Below are 19,713 nucleotides of genomic sequence, written 5' to 3'. Positions count from 1 at the left end.
TTTTAGACAGCAGGTTGAAAAGAAGATCTGCAGGAATGGGCAGTGTGAGAACACTGAAACATTGGAGCATGTCAACATTTCCAAGTGGTTCACCCAAATTAAAAGCACGAACCTGAATATGAGCACAATATGCCACCTTCAATAAAGCAGCGGGGCAAGATGGAGCGAAACACGGTGCAACTTCACCAACTTCCTAGAATAACAGAGATCTGATGTCATATAGACCAAAGCTCAGAAGAAAAGGCTCACGCTAGATTTGTATGCAAGTCCAACACGGACCAGCAATGAATATGAATAATAAACACAGAAGCTTCAGCCTTGTGCTCGCTTATGGGTGTATAAAAATCCACCTGATCGTCCTGTGGCGTGCAGCAGCTGCTGACGGGCCACGCCAGGACAGGACAGGACGGGAGGGGGGGCGGGGGGGGGGGTGGGGGTGACTGACTGACTGACTGACTGACTGACTGACTGACTGACTGACTGGCTCTGGATCAGTGCTGAAGCGCACATTCATGCCTTCCGGCCTGTTCCGTGTGAACCCCCGTACAGGATGCGTGTGTGCTGGCTGGGATACGGTGGAAAATCAGCACTGGCCGGTTTCCTGTGAGTCAGCGCGCCGAGAGGAGAGCGGAGCAAAACACAAGTGTGAGGTTTTAAGGGACAGCGGTTATGAACTTTGACGAAACAAAAGATCCCTTCGTGGCGCGTTGCTGGCGTACAATTCTGCACAAAAGAGTTTGCTCTACGCGACCTACATTTAAGTCAAGAGAGGTGGAAAAGAAACCTTTTTTGAAAGTCAGCAGAGAAAATGTATAGACCGGCGGGTGTGGTATAGCGTGTGCCCTGGGGTACCGGCGTACACGGCACACCGTGAACGTTATCGTCCACCGCTGTGATGAGGCAAAGGAGAACAGCAAAGGATCAGAGGTGGAGCCGGTCCAATACTCAGTGTGTCCAGAGTCACATGGACGGGGAGGGGAAGAGAGAAACGGCACTATCGACTTCTCTGGGATTATATTTTGTTGGCTGTAAACAATACAGGGAAAAAAACCATGGAAGAAACACATGCAGACGGTTACTTGCGAGTCAAGTGAGCTTGTTTCGTTCTTTTTCTTTCTTACTCCCCTTCTCCCTAACATCTGCAGCAACTCTGGCACTGCCCCTTCTGGTGAACCACGGCAAAGTGAGGCAGCCCAGAGATGAGATGGAGGCGACACCAGGTTACACCGAACACGGTTCCTGTCCGTCGGAGTATGTGTGAAGAGCTACCGCGAGCGCGTCCACGCCGTCGGCGAAGTGCTTCACTCTTGTTTTCACAGGGCCACAGACTCCCCCCCCCCCCCCCCCCCCCCCCCCCCCCCCCCCCCGCTCTGCTAAGATATGGCACGAAGATGGTCAGGCCGTCCGTATATTCCTCAGACGGACACTGGAGAGCATCCTTTATCGTGTGCGGCCCCGCCGGGCCTCATACAACTACCCATTCAGTATTCTCCTTGTACCACATCTCGATAAGAGTCGCCCGGCGGAAAGCATGTGTCATTGATGTAATCAAACACACTCGCATGCGCATAAGAAAGTCTTGAGAAGGGGGGGGGGGGGGGGGCATTGACATTCAGAGCAGGGACTGTTTTAATTCCAGCTCTTGTGGACTGTAATTCTTACAACGCAGCATGTGAAATGTTGGGCAGGGGGCTTAAGTGTATAACAGCTCTCCAGTGGAGTGTCTTGCATCGCCTTAGTCACCACATCACATTCACCGAGCCTCTCTCTCTCTCTCTCTCTCTCTCTCTCTCTCTCTCTCTCTCTCTCTCTCTCTCTCTCTCTCTCTCTCTCTCTCTCTCTCTCTCTCTCTCTCTCTCTCTCTCTCTCTCTCTCTCTCTCTGAAGCCGAATGCAGTTGCTTTCTGGGCATTAGGTTTGATCAAAGACTAATCTCTGTTAGTGAGATGATTCAAATTAGCATCTGTTTCATTGTTACGGGAGCGAGTTAGACTGGGAGCAGATCCCACAATGCAACAGAGGGGGAGAGAGAGAGAGAGAGAGAGAGAAGGAAAAGAGCAATAAAGAGAGAGAGAGAGCAATATCAAGAAGGAGAAAAAAAATTTGGAGCAATAAAAGGAACATGAAGAGACGGAGCAATAACTGAAAAGTAAATCAAAGAAAAGCGTTGCCATGCCTGGTCAGTGTGTCCAATGCCAAAACCCGGGGGGGATCTGAATTCCTCCGTGGCAGTTTTCACCTCCCATTTACTTCTTTTTCTTTTCCCCCTCTCCCCCCTCAGACCGCACACATAGACGATGAAGCCGAGGCGAGAGACGCTGCTGCGGCCCGACTGCTTTAAAGGCGATCACACTGGGTCACGGGCTTCGCCAGGCGAGCTGGCCTCTCTCCCATCCGACTGAGAGACGTCACGGTCGAGGCTCCTCTCCACGACGAGCGCGCCGCGGCGGAGGAGGCGAGTGGGAGTTTGATGCCCACGTCGGGAGTCGGCATTAACCACTGGGCGGCCCGAGTATTTCCCCCCCGACCGCCGCATTCTGTCATTCTCAGTTGGGGGAGATGGAGAACAGGCGAAACATGGGGGGGGTTAGGGTACTCGGTAGTGCAACGTTCGAGCCAAACAAAACACTGCTGCCCCATAAACTGCATCAGCAGCAGGGAAAACATATAATCATACTCCAGCAAAAAAAAAACTGCAATAACAGGAAAGGAGGGGGAAAAAAAACGATAAAAATCGACTCTTTGCTGCCCTCGAGAAAAAACGTAACGAAGAGGGGGAGGTGGGGGTGGGGGGGGGAAAATCCCCATTCAGCATTTCATCAGCAACATAAATAGGAGCAGCTGGAGCAGACTAACATGCTTAAGTGGGCTAATTAGGACACTTGGTGGTTGGTTCACTGCTGTTTCAGTCTGGCTGGGACCGACCAGGAGTCAATGGGAGAATTTTCTCGTTAGTCTGGAGTAATACATTTCAACGCACACGCGCACACACACACACACACACACACACACACACACACGCGGACGCACGCACACGCGCGCACCTAGAGCGTCCGAGCCGACGCTGCACATCCAGGGAGATCGCTATAGTTAGTCAGCGGTTTACCGCACACACACACACACACACTGACAGTGGTGATCCTCCATTCATTGGCCATCCCGTCAGCATGTCACGCCAATGTGCCGCTCAAGTTCAAATATTTCACCTCGAGCGATGGACGCGCCTGATTGGACCACACCATTCGGCGGCGCCCGAGTCAGTGCCGTGAAATCCGCGTCTGGTTGCGTCTTTGCATTGACTCTGTGTGTAATGTTGTCGTGCTAATATTTTGCGTCGCGTCCGGTGCGAACGCACCAGAGACCCGCTAGAGGTCGGAGCTGTAACTCCGCCACTTTTCGGCCTAGCTGTTCACACGTCGGCCTCCGATACCCGAGGTCGCGGGTTCGCGGCCCGACCGGAGCGGTAAGGTCACAACAAAAAACCCACAGAGAGAGAGAGAGAGAGAGGTCTCTCCAGAACCGCTTTCTGCCCCTTTTACCGACGCCGTGCTAATGGTGCCACTTTCTGGCTGGCATCACCGCGGTGCCCTTGAGTTCCACAAAAACAAAAACACAACAGTTCTGCTGGCTATTCCGTCCCTCCCTTCCAGCTTCCTCCTCTCTTCCTGTCAGACTCTGGGTCATGGGTAAAGATGCTGGACCTCCCTGTTTCTTCCTCTGCTCAGAGTCTGGGCACGCAGGATTCTTTTTTCTTTTTTTTTTTTTTAAGGGGCATTGTTACAGCTGAGTGACCCCCTGACCTTGAAAGAGGCATGGTCACGGCGTAGAAGCGCCGGCAGGAGAACATCCCACGTCCCTCACAGGCATTTGTGTACTCTTAGGTTTTGGTCATGTGCATCCAACATGTACATTCTGTTCTCAGTTAGGTCGTACAGTACATCGAGGACACTTTGATGTTTCAGCCCCCCTCATTCCCCCTGATTTTAAGACGTTCCCAGTAAAAAACTGTTATTGCTTGAATGTTACAAGCAGCTCAAATATCACATTATGTTCAAAACCTCTTTTAACCCTGAAACTGTTATTGATTTGAAATAATCCAACAATGACTCCTGCAGTGCAAAAATAAATACAAAATCTCTCTGGCTGTGTCCTTCAGTCTGCACTCGTATCCCCCATTTTTCTTTGCCTTTGCTCATTTCTGATTGGTTGCGTCAAAGACTACAAGTGCACAAAGGCAGGCGGGGGTTGTTTACCTTGACACGGGAGCTACTGTACAGACACGCAAGTGTATTTCGGCTTTTCAGCCCTTTAAGCCATTTGACGCTGCCGGCGCCTTGAAACGAGGCGCGGTGAAAGCAGCGTGCGCAGCCTTGGCAAAACAAACAAAGGCGAGGTGCCCTTTATCAGCCTCGTCAACGCGTGCACACAAGGAATCCGCGGAGGACTTACACTGCGGTGAGAGAGGAGGCGCGTGTGCGTGCTGCACTCAGGTGAGTGGCAATGTGTGGAACTCTGGTCCTATTCAGCAGCGGCACGTTGCCCGGCAGCCACGCACGCTCGCTCTCTCTCTCTCTCTCTCTCTTTTTCTAAAACTCTTATTTCTAATTTTCTTTTTCTAGTAGGAGAAAAGCAGGTTGAACTCAAAAATGTGTCGACACTTCCCGCTATCTGAGCCACGTGCCAGTTCCCCTCTGGCGTCCTTCCACTCGGCTTACTCTCACTCTCTCTCTCTGTCTCTCACCCTAAAAAAAAAAAAGGGGGGGGGGGGGGGATAAAGGGAGGACACGGAGGGGATGATACTGTTAATCACCTAGCCTGGGACCCCGACCAATTCTGGGAGCTCATTTAAAATTTGCTCTGCCAGACTCACGGTCTCGATCCCGCTCCATCGGGAAGCGGTTTCCCCCGGGCCAATCATCACCAATCATCTCACAGTGGGCGGGGTTTATACCACGCCGCGGACGGAAGTGACTTTTGGAAACGACCAAGATGGCCGCCGCCACTAACGAACGAGCAACACTGGATCGCAGACATGGTGGAAACATCGTCACAGACGTCTCCTCCTCTGCTCTGGTCTGTCGCTCAACAGACCAGAGCAGATTCATCACGCGATTCGTCTGCGTCTCCGTTAGCAAAACGCCTCTTGGAAATCGAAAATGAACGAGGGGTCCCAGACTAATAGGTATTTGAGTATTAGTGTGACTACGCCAGGCTATTAAATCACCGGCTATGAGGAAGAAAAAAAAAAAGAACAAACTATTTTCTGTCCTTAAATGAATGCGTAATGCTGAACCGACCCTCCTCTTCTTCAGTGCTAACATGGGAATTTGTAAAGGGCCTTGAAATCCGGCAAGAACAAATTGTTTATATTCCACATTATGTTGGAAACAAGCCTGAAACATTTTGCATGTAATAAAAATGCTAATTCACTCTCACCTCTTCACCCCCTTGTCAGCTTGAACATGTTGTCTGCAGAATGCGGGGGGGGGGGGGGGGGGGGGGGAAGCTTGCAGCCGCAAAACGCAACACGGCTTGAGCACAGTAGTCCTCGGTGAACACCGTGCCAACAGGCACAGAGATCCGTTCTTCAATAAGATAAAAAAAAATGAACACAATTATTAACTCTCGCAGCGTTTCCACGTTTCGCTGACGAGTGAGGATATAAAGGTGCGTCCGGGGTCGCGGCGTGTCAAATGCATCTCAGTGCGGATTAACGCCATTAGCTTCACTAGGTGTTAATCCCTAACTGTTGCAGATTAAGAGGAGAAAGAAGAACTTATCCTTCAGCTTTCAAGTGCGAACCTGCCCGGCGCTGCGTCTTGGCCCCTCTCGCTCAATTCCCTCCCTCCTTTCTTTTTACCTTTGCCTCCCCGAGGCAGGCGAAAAACTCAACAGAGCAGTTATATTTAATCAGCATCTTCACAGACAACCCGGGGATTTTCAAGTCCTAGGCTGCAAAGAGGAAGAAAAAAAAATGAATGACTGTCTCAGATGCACACATGCACACGCACACGCACACGCACACACATGCACACACACACACACACACACACACACACGATTCACTCTCCTCCAACAGAAGCGGGGGAGACAATGCGTCTGACCTACATTGCGGCTGACGCGAGGCGATGTAGCGATTTTTGATTATGTGTTCTGCGAGATATCGCGCCGTGTCACTTAGTCCACGTTAATGACCCTTTTTTTTTCCCCCTCTCCCCCTTTGCATCTTCTTCTGTCGGTTAAGCGTAGACGCCGCCGTCATCGTTTCAACACTTCAGTCGACTATGACGGAGGCAGAATAACGTGCCGGTCTGCGTGAGCTCCCGCGGTGTTTCCCTCTGATAGCGAGGGCCACTGGGAAGTAAGAGCAATGGAACAACATCAAACTTCCTATTATGACGGATTCGTCTGGATAACGCTCGTCTGGCAGGAACCAAATACCGGTCGTTCGGCGGGCGCACTGTTAACGCGCCTCCGTTTAGTTTGTGCAGCGCGATTCACAATGGCCGTTTTGTTGATATTATTTGATAAGACGGGCAGCATAAAAATGCATCGAGGAGAAGAAAAAAGACAACAGGATTCATTGTTCGTCAGGATCCCACACATTCCACAAAGCCCTGTGCTTCTCGAGTACTGTAATCTTAAAGGTCAGGCCGAGGTCAAAATCAGCAGCAGAAGCAACAGCACTCATAAAGTTTTGTGGTTTTGCCCTGAGCATTTTTTTTTTTTCTAAGTACCTTTCATCCCTTTTCTAACCACTGGCTCCGGCGTGTGGATCAGAGTCACGTATTCATGCATAAACATGACTGTTATCCCAGGGGCAGAATCCGTTTCCTCTGGCCCGGACGCTATAAATCACCTTGGGCCAAAATAAAGAGTCTGGAGTTGCAGGACTGGCGGCGGCGGCGGCCGAAGCTGCTTCAGACCAAACTTTCTTCTTCTTTTTTTTTTTTTGCGTGATGCATCAGAAAAATCCTTCCATCCTTGTGCCTTCACGCCCCGAACATGTTTTCACGTTAACGAAAAACCGGCAATGTTTTTTTTAAATCACATATGAGTTTTGGGAGTTTTTTGTTTTCCCCTTAATGCTTCTAGTAATCATAGAGGGAAATTAAACAGTGGCCAACTTTCTGTCAAGAGTTTCACGGTCTTTCATCATCAGTTATGCACAATTTAATTTGGTTTACAGTGTGTGTGCATGTGTTTTTCCAGACAGGGTTCTCTGTTTGCTATCTGACTCAGGAATGAATTTGGAAAAACCCAATTCCCGCCTTTTCTTTTCTTTTCTCCCCCTCGCTGCTGAGGGCTGAGAGAACGAGCCTCACACCGAGAGGAGCCATCCGCCCAGATAAGACCCATGCCTGACTGCGAAATAGTAACAATGAAGAGAGCAGCGCGGGTGCAGGTATATACATGTCACTGAGCCTTGAAGCACAACACCAGAATTCGAGCGAGTGTGTTGCCTGTTGCCTCGCATGAAGAACATTCAATACAATAAGCAGAGAGCGAGAGAGAGAATCTAGGTAATGTAAATACAGCGATCGGCTTGATCTTACAGTTCTTGGGGCAAATGCGACCAATGCGTCAGTTACATGGCGCTGATTTGAAATTAGGCAGCGGGCTAATGGCCGTAATCGGCTCCTCTGAGCCGAAAAGTCGCGCTGTCTGTAATTGGTCCGGTGTATGTATGTGTGAGTGGAGGGACAAAGCTGCCGTCGGCTGCGCTCCCCTATGGCACATGAGCAGCAGACGAGACGAGCGAGCGTCTGCCGTGCCTTTTCTCCTGCGGTAACCATAGCGACGGAAGGTAGGCAGAGGCATCCTCGTCGCCAGGGGGCGGTGTTGGCAGTGCGGCGTTGCCCCCCCCGGCCGCCTTTTACCCTGGTGCTTGTGTACACACACACACACACACACCACAAGACACATGTGCCACACAGTCAAACAACAATAAATTAAAATGGACACAAACGCATGCAGCCAAGCACAAAATGCCCACCCACCCACACACACACACACACACACACACACACACACACACACACACACACACACACACACACACACACACACACACACACACACACACACACACACACACACACACACACACACACACACACACACACACACAGTCATCTGCTCCTGACAGCTGCCCCATGGCGTCCTACTACCCCCCTCCCCACCCCACCCCCCTGCCTCTCTCTCCCGCTCCTTTTTGTTGCTCACTTTATTGTCAAGTTTCCACCAAACAAAAACACGACACATCCTCGCCGTGACACAAGCTAATTGATTATTGATGGTGCCAGGCTAAAACTGACTTACATTCAAATGGATGTGAAAAGGGGAAGAAAGGATGGAGGAGACAATGCATTTCAGTGCCTTTCAGGAAAATGAAGTAAGTAAGTCAAAGGCATTTGCCATTTCCCTCCTCTTTCTCTCTGCCTTCGTCTCAGGCTGTTCTGGGGCCTCGGGAGCAGTTTCAGGACCGACGCCGCCGAGTGAAACAAGCGCGGCGGGGGAAGAAAAAAACCCACAACAACCCTCATGGCTTGCCGAGGTAACAGTCTGACTTCCAGCCGGTGTGAAGATCAGTGGCAAAACAAACAGCCTCGACTTGTTATTCCGCGGCTCCCCTGTGCCAGGGATCGCCGCCCTTATCGGTGGCATCGCGTAATTTTGTTACACGTGGGGGGAAAATATGGGACGGCTTCTGACAGCAGAGATCAGATAAAGAGAGAGAGAGGGGGGGGGGGGGAGGGAGATGGGGCTGAATGCATGAACAGACTGTTGTGTGAGGGGGGGGGGGGACAGAGACTGACGATCGTGGCGCTGAAGAACGACGGAGGGATCCTGTCCCGTGGAAATGTGTCATGAAGGCAGTTCCGTTAACATCTTAATAAAGGTTCCTCTGGCCCCCGGGAGAGAGAGAGAGAGACACACACACACACACAAACACACAAACGGGGGCCCACAGCCGATCTGCAGCATGTCAACGAGAGAACGTTTAAGGTGCTGCCAGTATCACATTGTGAGGGAGTTAAGCTTCCCAAAAGAGAAGCCTAAACGCCCCCCCCCCCCCCCCCCCCCCCCCCACACACACACACACACACACACACACACACAAACATGCTCCACTAAATTCCTTTATTGCCCCCTTCCCCTCCACTTTCATTTACTGTCCATTTCTCCATCTGCTGGATTTAGTGGGCCCTTACAAAAGGCTTTGTTTCAGCGAGCTGGCAGGTCTGTGGGACAGCGGAGTGCACACACACACACACTCTGGGGCTCATTGCTAACTTGCGGCTGCCATCAATAGAGAGGGGGAGAGAGAGAGAGAGAGCAGGATCTGAACTGGCCACGGCTGCAGAGGGGACGGTTGTGATTCCCCCCCGTCCCTCTGATTGAGGCTGGCTGGAGCCTGACACACACACACACACACACACACACACACACACACACACACACACACACACACACACACACACACACACACACACACACACACACACACACACACACACACACACACACACACACACACACACACACACACACACACACACACACACGCATCCTGACAGAGATGGGGGGGGGACAAACTCTCCAAACAGGCCTTCCACAGGAGGGTAAAGATAAAAACCCCGGCACTACGACGGCAGAAGCTTGTTTTTTTGCTTTCAAACACTCAAAGCGTTTTGTTTTTGTTGTTGTTGTTTTCTTAAGGTCTCACCGTGTATCATGAAAAACGAAATGCAAAAGGGGGGGCTGGCATTGATTTTTGCTCTGTGCTCTATGTGTTGCTCATACCGGGCGAGCTGCTACTTAACAGTGTAGTGGCCTGTAGTCATCAATTTAAAAACGGCTCCAACGATCCAATAAGTCACCGAGAGCTACATGCACACAACTACTCAAGATGATGAAAACGGCTGCGGCAGCGTGACCGGACCATTAAACGAAGCCCCCGCGGTGGGTTGTTTTTTTTCTTCTCTCCGACGTCTGCTATTGTGGGGGGGATTCTCAAAGAGCAACGCCGCATCTTAAGATCCACGTTATCTAGATGTGTGTGGATATCAGGGGAGAGATGCATTCACAACTCGTGTTTACTCTTTGGCACCAAGCGGCATTGGCTTGTATGGAAGCATTTCAACCGAACATATTCTAATTCACACACAGTGGGGAGAAAGTATATGAAAAACTCCATCTGCTTCTCAATGAAATACATCCGTCATTCATCTATATAATGGAGAAAGTCTGAAAATCAATTTGCTTTGCTTTCTAGCATGAGCTCTCCAACATCAGTTCCCAATTTTAGCCGCTGATATCCGAGTGTCTGAGTCAGTGCGTTGAAGTTCCGTGTCATCTGATATGCAGGGGACATACTTCTCACTTCCTACTCTCCTGAATCGAGATATCAGAGTGCTGTCTGTCTACGACCAACGGCAGCTCAAATGAATGAAAGGTTCGTCGGGATAATCATTAGTAGCCGCCTTGAGGACGATGAAGCGAGACGATGGATGGAGACGAGGAGACGGTCGTGATCTTCTGCCGCACTCCCGCTCGATCAATGTCGCCGCAGATCCCGATCTCCCTCGTGTCAATCCTCACGCGTACACGCACTCGCCATTTATATCTACACACGCCAACCGCAGACACAAACATGCACATAACAAGGCCGAGGGAGCGGAACGTGCGCGGGTCAAGGGGGGCTGGGGGGGGGGGGGGTGGGGGGGTTGAGATCTCTGTTGTGACAGCTGGACAGTTGAGAGGTCCAGATAAACAGCCCGCAGTCAGGGGACGAGGACGAGAGGCCAAATTGCATTAAAACAAACACTCGCTCGCTGTTTGTACAGATAGGGGGGGGGGAGGAGGAACCTGTTTCTTGTGGGAGTCGGCGAAACTCACAAAAGCACCGTTATCTGCATGTGTGTGTGCGAGCGAAAGACAGACAGTTGGGATGGGGGGGGGGCTGCTGTGAAAGGGGAGAGGGGGGGAAATACACAGCCGCTGAGCGCATTTTGCAGCATTCCCTCATTAAGAAATAGGTCAAGGATTCTGCCTGCATGCGTAGCGACTTGTCAAAAGCTCTCAAGCTAAACGGTGGTGAGTCCGGCCGCCCCGAGGGGGGGGGGGGGGTCCAGAGAGGAGCTGTCCGGCCCCAGCCCCGACCCCGGCCCCGGCAGTGTGAATGCTGCTGCTGCTGCTGCTGCTGGTGGTGGTGTTGGTGACACAGAAGCACGCTGGGAAAAGCAGCAATTCAGGAAGCGAATCGTGCAGCGAAAAACATTAGTGAGCAGAGAAAATGTCACCATCAGAGTTGTTGGACGGCGCGACGGAATGAGACGAGAGGCCCGGCGATTACCTCGGGCCCCCGTCGTTTAGGCTCGCTGCGCCTCATCAGAGACAGAGGACGCTCTCGAGCCGCCAGCAGGGTTTCGTCGCCGACACTGACTGACTGACGTCGAGTCCGGTCGTTCCAAAAGTCAAAGGTTAACAGTGAAGACAAAAGCCCTGCGCAATCCTGACTGGTATAGATCTGTGCAGGAGCAGCAAGAGTCCTGAACACGCTTATGCAAATCCCCCCCCCCCCCCCCTCCGTCCCCCTCGCTGACCACACAGTGTGGAACCACCGCAGCCCCCTGCAGAGCGGTGGGGGTCGCGAGGTGCCGAGGCAGCGGCAGGGAAACAAACCCCCGACTCCATCCAAGTTGCTCCGTCTCCCTCCAGCTCGGCGAGGTTAACCCCTCATCGATTTGACCGACGTGTGATGTTGTGCGCTTCTCGGAGGAGGAAGAAGAAGAAAAAAAAGAAGAGGCTTTTCTTCAAAGGGCCTCACTTGAAAGTCATTCATCGAGCGCGGATCCTTAAAACATCTCGGGGGCTCATATTCCTCCATTATTCAAGACCGACTGCCGGCCGTTGCTCTCAGATATTAATTGAGGCTTTTCGACAACAGCTTTGGAAATATGTTTTTTTCTTTCTTTTTTTTTTTTTTAAAACAGCAACTCCCTTGCATGATGTTTTAGCAGCAATAAGCACAAGTCACGTACAGTAAATGTTGGAGAAGTGAGTTTGAGCTGAAGCAGAACTAAAAGAACTTGTGTAAAACAGTTATATAACTAGTCGGAGGGGCTGATTGCTCAGTGGCACCGGCTCACCACCTCTATCAGTTCCTCTTTTTTTTCCCATTAGACTGAAGTTAATTAGGTGAACGTAATCAGCGTGTGATGATCAAACCGATGCTCACTTCCTTGTTTCTTCCTCCAAAGGCAAACTGTTTTAGGGGTCAAACTATTGTTTCACAATATGAGATGGATATTCAAATAATGATGCGAGTTCATGGGTCAACGTTTCACACAATGCAATTGCAGGGAAAATGAGAAGAAGGAGCAGGTTTTTTGATTTGCGCGAGCAGAGGGGATTGATGTGCCGCCCATCAACCCGTGGGGGGCAGATGTATGTTATTCTCATGCAAATGTTCTAACTTAGGAACAACATCTATTTTCTTCAGAGCCACTTCAGAGCCACGGGCGCGTTGGCGGAGCCGCTGGCCGCCTGACGGACAATGAGGATTTGTAGGTGCAATCTGCTGACGTGGGACAGATGAGGTCTATAGAGTCGATGTGGACCTCATCCTACACTGATGCTGGTTTAGTCTGATTCCTAATAAATATATATATTTTTTAAGTGACTTGTTGCCTTTGTTTTACCATTTGAGACGAGAGGAACAAATCTGACAAGAAGCTCAGCATAGAAAACTAGATGGGTGACACCACGTCAGGCATTTTGGTGAATCCATTTCAATAAACACAAAACGTTTACTCGATATCCAACAGACTTACAGGTCACTTGTTGCAGGGACACAAAGGTCTGCAGCCTGTCAACAGTTGGCATATTACATCTACATTAGTTCATGTTTTTTTTTGTGTGTGTGTGTGTGTGTGTGTGTGTGTATATATAAATATATATATATATATATATAGCCATCAAGGTCAATGAGTCAAAACCATCAGCTGGTCCTTCAGTGTGACGTTTGCGAGCATCAGGACAAACAGACTCTGAGAATAACACTGAGTAACTTCATTAAATACTGAAGAGCGAGATATTTCTCAGACACAAAACCAGCAGCATCGGTGACAATTAGGAGAAACTGGAAGAGTCGTTTGTGCAGAACAGACTGTCACCAAAATCTAAATGACTTAAAAAATGGAGCATAATGGTAGGAATGTCAAAAAAAGAAAAGAAAAAAAAAAAGGGATCCAGCTGCGGTTAAGATGATGATCCACAAACGCGCAGCTTGTCATTTCACGGTGGCACCACATGGCTCAGAGTGGCAGCTGCAGTGTGGGACAGAAGCCCACAGACGGAGCACTGAAGCGGGCAGCCTTTACCTTCCATCACAGCCCCGCAGCCGTCAGGAGCGAAGAGCGTCTCCCTCCGCAGTGTGCGGGGGCAAACCAGCAGCCCTGCGCCGCCGAGGAGCAGCGGAGCGGGCGCGCGCGCGCGACACGCACAAGTCGGTGCGGGGGTTTAAACGCAGCGTGCACGCGCGTGCACATTTGCAGATTTACGCAAGAAAAGAGAATTAGAAAAAGATGCGCGTTGAGGGTTCACTCACCTCTGCGGTCCAAAGTGCATCTGCCGGCGATCCGGCGCGGCTGGCGTCTTCCGATGCGCACAGAGACTCACATCCACAGAATGAGAAGGAGGAGGGAAAAAAATGTTTCCAAACGCTCGACCTGTGTCTCTTCGCGTCACTACACTTGTTCTTCCCTAATATTCCGTGAAATCTATCTGCCTACGAGAACCGGTGCCTCCGCGGCGGCGGCGGCGTCATTCACTCACTCGCTCATTCATTCATGCGCAAAACCCGTCGTCGCCGCAGCACAAATGTCAGCGCGTAAACTTCGTCTCCGGTGACCTCGCTGCCGGCTCGTTACTTTACTACACCGTGTCGGCGCCGCGACACATTCCTTCAGTTCGGGGGCGGGTGGATGGTGGGAGGTGTGGGTGTGGGGGGGTTATTAGAGTCCTCCGGGCGGCTCCGCAGTGCGCACGGGTTTAGGTACGAGCCGCGGCCAGGCTGGTTGCCATCGTCCGTCCGATCCGTCCGTCTCCCGCCGGTGATGTGGTCGGTGTCGCTCCTCGTCCTCCTCTCCTCTCACAGCTCAGACTGCCGCGGTCAGACCAGCGGCTCCATCGTCACCAGTGTTACAGTACGGCGCGGCGCGGTGTGGTGGCGAGGACACGGCGCGCTTGGCACACTGCGCATTTAAACCCAGCCCCCCTCTCACACTCCGGCTCGTTATACGGTGTTAACCGTTTCCGCCCAGACACACACACACACACACACACACTAAAAAAACTTTCATAATAAATACACGGAAGGAAAAGAAAATGGCAAATATGATATAAAGATTCAGTCTTAAACAATACGAACTATTCATACAAGAACTTTGACGCAAATCACGTGGTCATCTCTCCGCCCGCCAAAATAAAAGCTCAGCTCTCAGATGCTCACTGACAGTGTCAGTATGAACTTTCTGACATATGTAGTTTGATTTACAGTTTGGAGAAGTGTCTGCGGGCAAAAGGAATGATAACACAGATGAACAGATCCATCATCGCATGCCCCATTGTTTTTAAATCTTCATATTTGGCAACGTGGATCAAACGGTGAGACAAGCGGATAGTGTCTTACATGTATGAGAAGAAAATGTCATTAGGCATCACAGAGTTTGTGCAGTCAATGTTTCCCCCCAGTCTAAGTCTGTTTCTGTTAGAATACTGCCATCTATAGGCCAAACTGAGAACTGCTTCCTTCTCCTCAGATACACTTCCTCCCTCCTCCTCTTATATATGGATGTATGTATTGGACCATGTCAGTTTTGTTTTATGGTTGTTTTCAAATCCTTAAAAAAAAAAATTCTTTCCTAAAATGTCCGTGAGGTCGGTGGCGTGTTGCTCTTCAGTCAGGGGTCACGACATTACAGACGTGTGCTGGCTGCACACGTGAGGTGCTGAGTGGTAAATAATGTCTGTGCATCCTCTCATCACTATGCTGCTTTATCGGTTTGTCCCTCTTTCAAATCTACTAAGACTCGTGTTACTTGGGCTGCAGACATCATTAAGTTGTATATATTCTAACGTACATGCGACCCAGCGAAGTACCTGCCTCGTCGTCACTTTCATTTCTATTCATAAGCGATAAATCTTTGATCAGCGATTTCAATAGCGGCTGCCGTCTGCTGACTTTTAGCTTCCTTTCCATTTCTTTCTTTTGAGTCCCGCGTTTAAAAAAAACCTGGTATTTTTCTCTCTCTCTCTCCGCTCCAGTGACATTGAAATAGTTGTACATCAGATCACACCGACCTCTTATCTTGGTGCATCCGTGCCCTTAGTGGGTTATGACAAAAAAAGGAAAAAGTAGGCTATCCACATTCTCTGATGCATCAATAATGCAGAGTAGGGGGAGAGAGGGAGAGCCAGTGTCTGCCATCAAAAGTATTGCAAAACTGCCAGGAGGAGGAAGATGTGGAACAACCAGTGTAAGTACACTAAAAGCACAGCGCCCGCTTAAAGTCAGGGTCAATAGCTGGAGGGCGTCCATATTGGTATTCCGCCGCACTGCCTCTCAAATGGATCTCAGTCAACGCCGTGCGGCGCGGGGGTAATCAAATACAGACTTTTTCAATCCATTACTCAGGGCCCTGTTTGGGGGAACGCCTGTTTTCTCCAACGAGCCCGTGATTTGTTTGATTGGAACATAACTCAATTCGCTGCAAGGGAAAATATCGAGGAGAAAACCGCCTCGGAGACGTTGCGGCTGGTTTTGCGCAGAGAGAGACACGATAGTTCAGACCATTTTTTTTTTTTTACAAAAGGTACGTACAGTGTTATGTTATCTGTCACTGCAGGACACATCGACTCACTGAGGCCGGTCGCAGATTCTTTAACAGTGAAAAAGCGCAAGAACATTGTTTGAAAATGGAAAAATCTGAAGCTTAAAGGGACAGTACGCGATTTTGGACAAAGAGGTTTCTCTTTTCTTGTTGTTGATGATTTGTGATGCTCTAGCCGGGGGCTCGAACCTGCATTCTCGGGGAATGGGAGACCAACGCGCTTACCACGAGGCCAAAACCCCAGACTCGTAGAATCTGTCGCGAGCACGTCTCTCAAGGTGTCGGGGAGTGATGTTTACAAACTGCACACACAGTGTTGTGTGCTCGGCACCATTTTTTATCCGTTTTCAATTTACAGAACCAGGGCTGTGCAGAAACAACGGATTCATTAGCTGATTTGTTTTTTTTTCCCCACAAAAAAAGTGTATTGGACTTTGAATAATGACCTCTTTGTCAAACTAAAATAAGAATTGCAATAAGCGAGGCTGTCGTTAGCCTTTGAATCATTATATCAATTATTTTTCAGTCAACGTGCACAAATAGCAAGTGACAAAGCAAACCAAGAGGAAAACGCCAGCGTCGCCTCGCCCGTCCGTCACCATCAGCTCCGTTACTTTGCTCTTTCGAGCACCTCGATACACTGCATAGTCGCAGCAGATGCTTATTGATGTGCTCATAACTCGAGAGACTCACCTCGCTGTCGCCGCCCGTCATCAAAACCCCCCCGGGTTCTGTGTCATGATGGCCTCCCCACCCCCACAGCGGTGTAACCCGGGCCAGCTCTCAGCCCTGGCTGGGAACCTGTCCACGCTGAATCTGAAATCAAAGCGCACATCATTGGTCATTAGGGTGTTGTCAGATACGCCGAGCCACTGGTCACTTTATATTTATCTCAACATTCGGGATCAAGTCTGGCAGACGAAAAAAGACGGTTTCTGAGTGAAGAGGTGAGACGGGGAACTCGCAGGGGGGTTTCAAAGCCCCACGGAGGGTGGAAGAGGTTAATTGCTGGGAATCTTGTCTGTGTGATGTGCAGTACCTACTGTTTATCTCTGGATATGCTCAAGGGGGAGGGGGTGAGGCTGCAAGGCGTGTGTGACGGGCGATAGAGAGACGTGGCAAAGCTTATCTGTCCGAGGATCAGCTCAGCGCGAATCAAACAGTGGTCAGGTGGAGGGGCATGTGCACGGGGCAGGGCGCGACGCTCACCCGATGGTGAATGTGGAGAGATGGCCGACTGCAGGGCTGCCGCTCGACCGTCCGCTGATCAAAGCGCTGGCACGCGGCAATTTCATACCGCATTGGATGGCTTCAAAGGGGTGGGGGGGTCCCTCCTGTGATGCCGTTAATTCCTGCTCCCCGCACGGCCATATTTGAAGATATCACGAGGGAACGTGGCAACAATCTGTCGACTCCCATTCCCTCTCTTCTCTGACCCGTGAGAGCAATCGGCCCCGACCGGAGAGGAGAAGAAAAAAAGAAACCGGCAAAACATTTTAACTGTCATGCAATTTATAATGTGCCAAGGTTAAATGATATCAGCTATTGAAGAAGACATCTTTGTAGTAAAATATTGATTCAATCACATTTTCCGTATGCCGCTACAAGACATGGTTTACATAGTCTCATTATATCCGGTCCTTTTTATTATTATTAAATTACTCACGTGTCTTGGATTCTTGTGGAACTTAAACCGGCTTCATGCGGAAATCCACCCCCGCCGTTTACGTCCCACCATCCACCTGTTACAGTGGGGCTGAGATATATACTCATGGATCTTGGGACCACTGCCATAAGACTCTTACATGCAGAAACATTCACACAGTCGGCCCATTACAGGAGTAATAACTATCTAACTATATTCAACTCATTCAAAGTTGACCAAAATACCTTGGTTCTTTGTTTCAGCAGGTGATTATTCATATATGAACACATAGTTACGGACAATATATTCAATTCCTGTGAATAAGTTCTTCTAAATATTACACACTGTTGCTTTAAGTTTTAGTTTTAGTTTCTCTCCCTCCCTAGAGACAGAGTTTGGCGAATGTCAGAGGGACGATGAGCGTGAGTTCACTATGAGCAATGGCAATAGCAATGTCCCGTCCATGTTCGTTTGTTCAACTTCATAATAATGCTGCTGATAGCTCCCTGCACTTTGTGTGTGAAGGTCATTTTGAAAGGTTCTTTGAATTGAACAAAAAGCTTCGTATCAAGAGTTTGTGTTCTACATTTTGACTCCTTTTGACACTTTTTGACTGCAGACAAATATCATTTTCTAATATCGATCTCTTAGATTAGTAATGGGTCGACCCCTATTTCAAATGAAGTAATGCGCGGCCTAATCGCCATGTATCCCTTTGGCAGAATCTCTTAAGCTTGACAGGATTTATCAATGAAAAAAACTAAATTAAAAACAGCAATTAATTTCCACAGAGATGCGATGGCAGGGGACGAGGGTGATTGCGAGCTGCTCCGATGTGTTTGCAGAGTGAGGCATTGTATTAAATAGCTTTTTTCTTTTTTTTCTTTGACAATCATTACTTTGTCCTTGCTTGGAGGCATTCTACAGCCGTGTGCCGTAATCTCACAAATCAAACTCATGGCGACGAATCACGGGCTCAGATTCCACCATCTGCAAGGAAAACATGGCACCTCCAAAAAGCGGCGACGGGGAGGTGCAGTGTGATCGTCCAACGTTCTGCACATCAGTGCCACAACTGAGCCGCCAGAGACGATGAACAGCGATAATATAGAAACACAATAAAACGGGCAGTAAGCGATTGTAAAGCAAATCACGTTTTGTTTTTAAATCTGAGAAATATTTCCTCACCGTCCGTTAGCTGTCGCTTTTGTGTGCGGCGAAAAAAAATTCCGGGTTTTCCGGCTCAGCCCAGGCTCTGTAAATCGAGGAAACAAAAAAAAAAACCTGGTTCAGACCGCACCACACAATACTGCGAGTGCAGTTTGTAAACATCACTCCTTTGACGCCTTTACGAGACGTGCGGGCAAATGGCGCCGCAACTCGGTGATTTGGGCCTAGAGGTTAGTACGTCGGACTACCACACACAAAGTCATGGGTTTGCGGCTCGGCCGGAGCAGTAAAATCACAACAACAAAAACAACAACAACAACAACAGAGAGAGAAACGAGCTTTCTCCAGAATCGCCTACTGTCCCTTTAAGTACTTTGTGCCAAGAGCAACAAAATTTGTTGTACCGTTCAATCTGTCACGCACACAGACCGCAGACAAACACATGGGTGCAAACATCCTGACAGGATGAAGGGCTACTGTAGGAAGACGAGGATGCCAGAAAGAAAGAGCAAGAATGAGGGAAGATTAGTGAAACGTCCTCGTAAAATGCAAAGCATTTCCATCAGATGTCGCTCTGTTTTTAATAAGATGCCTATCAGAATATGAATCCCAGGAAATTGCCGGTTAGTTTTTTTCCACCGGGGTCCGCTGCTCACTTTGCCTCGCCTCTTGATAAAGCATTTTGTTTTAATTAGACACATTTTTCCACACTCCAACGGAGATGACCTCTTCTTGCGGTGAAGTGGTGCCTACTCAGCGGAGCAGCGCGGCCACCAACAGGCCCCCTCTGCCCGCGCATCTCAATCATTCCTCCTCCACGCTCGTCTCGCGGGGGCCCGGGAAACCGAATCAAAGGAGTCGCCATTAAGCAGAACCAAATTGTTTAACGCACTAATTTCCCGCATATATTTCATTCCGTCCCCGTTTGGAAAATGAGACACGGTGATGAAAATAGGATGCTAAGTTTTGCATACTAACGAGGAGAAAGGGACCTTTGGAA

At 49.6% G+C, this 19,713-nt stretch overlaps 2 protein-coding genes across 4 annotated transcripts in view; both read right to left on the bottom strand.

The window, feature by feature from the left end:
• Positions 1 to 17,294, bottom strand: part of plxna2 (plexin A2) — a 173,173-nt gene extending 155,879 nt beyond the window's left edge. For 2 of the 3 annotated variants that reach the window (XM_035645036.2, XM_047330757.1), the window contains exon 1: positions 13,615 to 14,260. The gene's annotated coding sequence lies outside the window, so the exon portion shown is untranslated. Of the gene's footprint in view, positions 1 to 13,614; positions 14,261 to 16,591; positions 16,715 to 17,107 lie in introns of those variants that run through there. The other variant, XM_035645035.2, reaches the window with a different exon arrangement.
• The window catches only part of LOC124849900, a 60,935-nt gene continuing 53,725 nt past the window's right edge, over positions 12,504 to 19,713 (bottom strand). The window contains exons 6-7 of the mRNA XM_047331335.1: positions 18,749 to 18,798; positions 12,504 to 12,551 (exon numbers count right to left, since the gene is read on the bottom strand). Of these exons, the coding sequence (XP_047187291.1) occupies positions 12,504 to 12,551; positions 18,749 to 18,798 (98 nt within the window). The remainder of the gene's footprint in view (positions 12,552 to 18,748; positions 18,799 to 19,713) is intronic.

This window comes from Scophthalmus maximus, chromosome 3 (assembly GCF_022379125.1).
Source record: "Scophthalmus maximus strain ysfricsl-2021 chromosome 3, ASM2237912v1, whole genome shotgun sequence".
NCBI classification, from domain to species: Eukaryota; Metazoa; Chordata; class Actinopteri; order Pleuronectiformes; family Scophthalmidae; genus Scophthalmus; species Scophthalmus maximus.
This window is presented reverse-complemented; position numbering and strand designations above follow the sequence as displayed.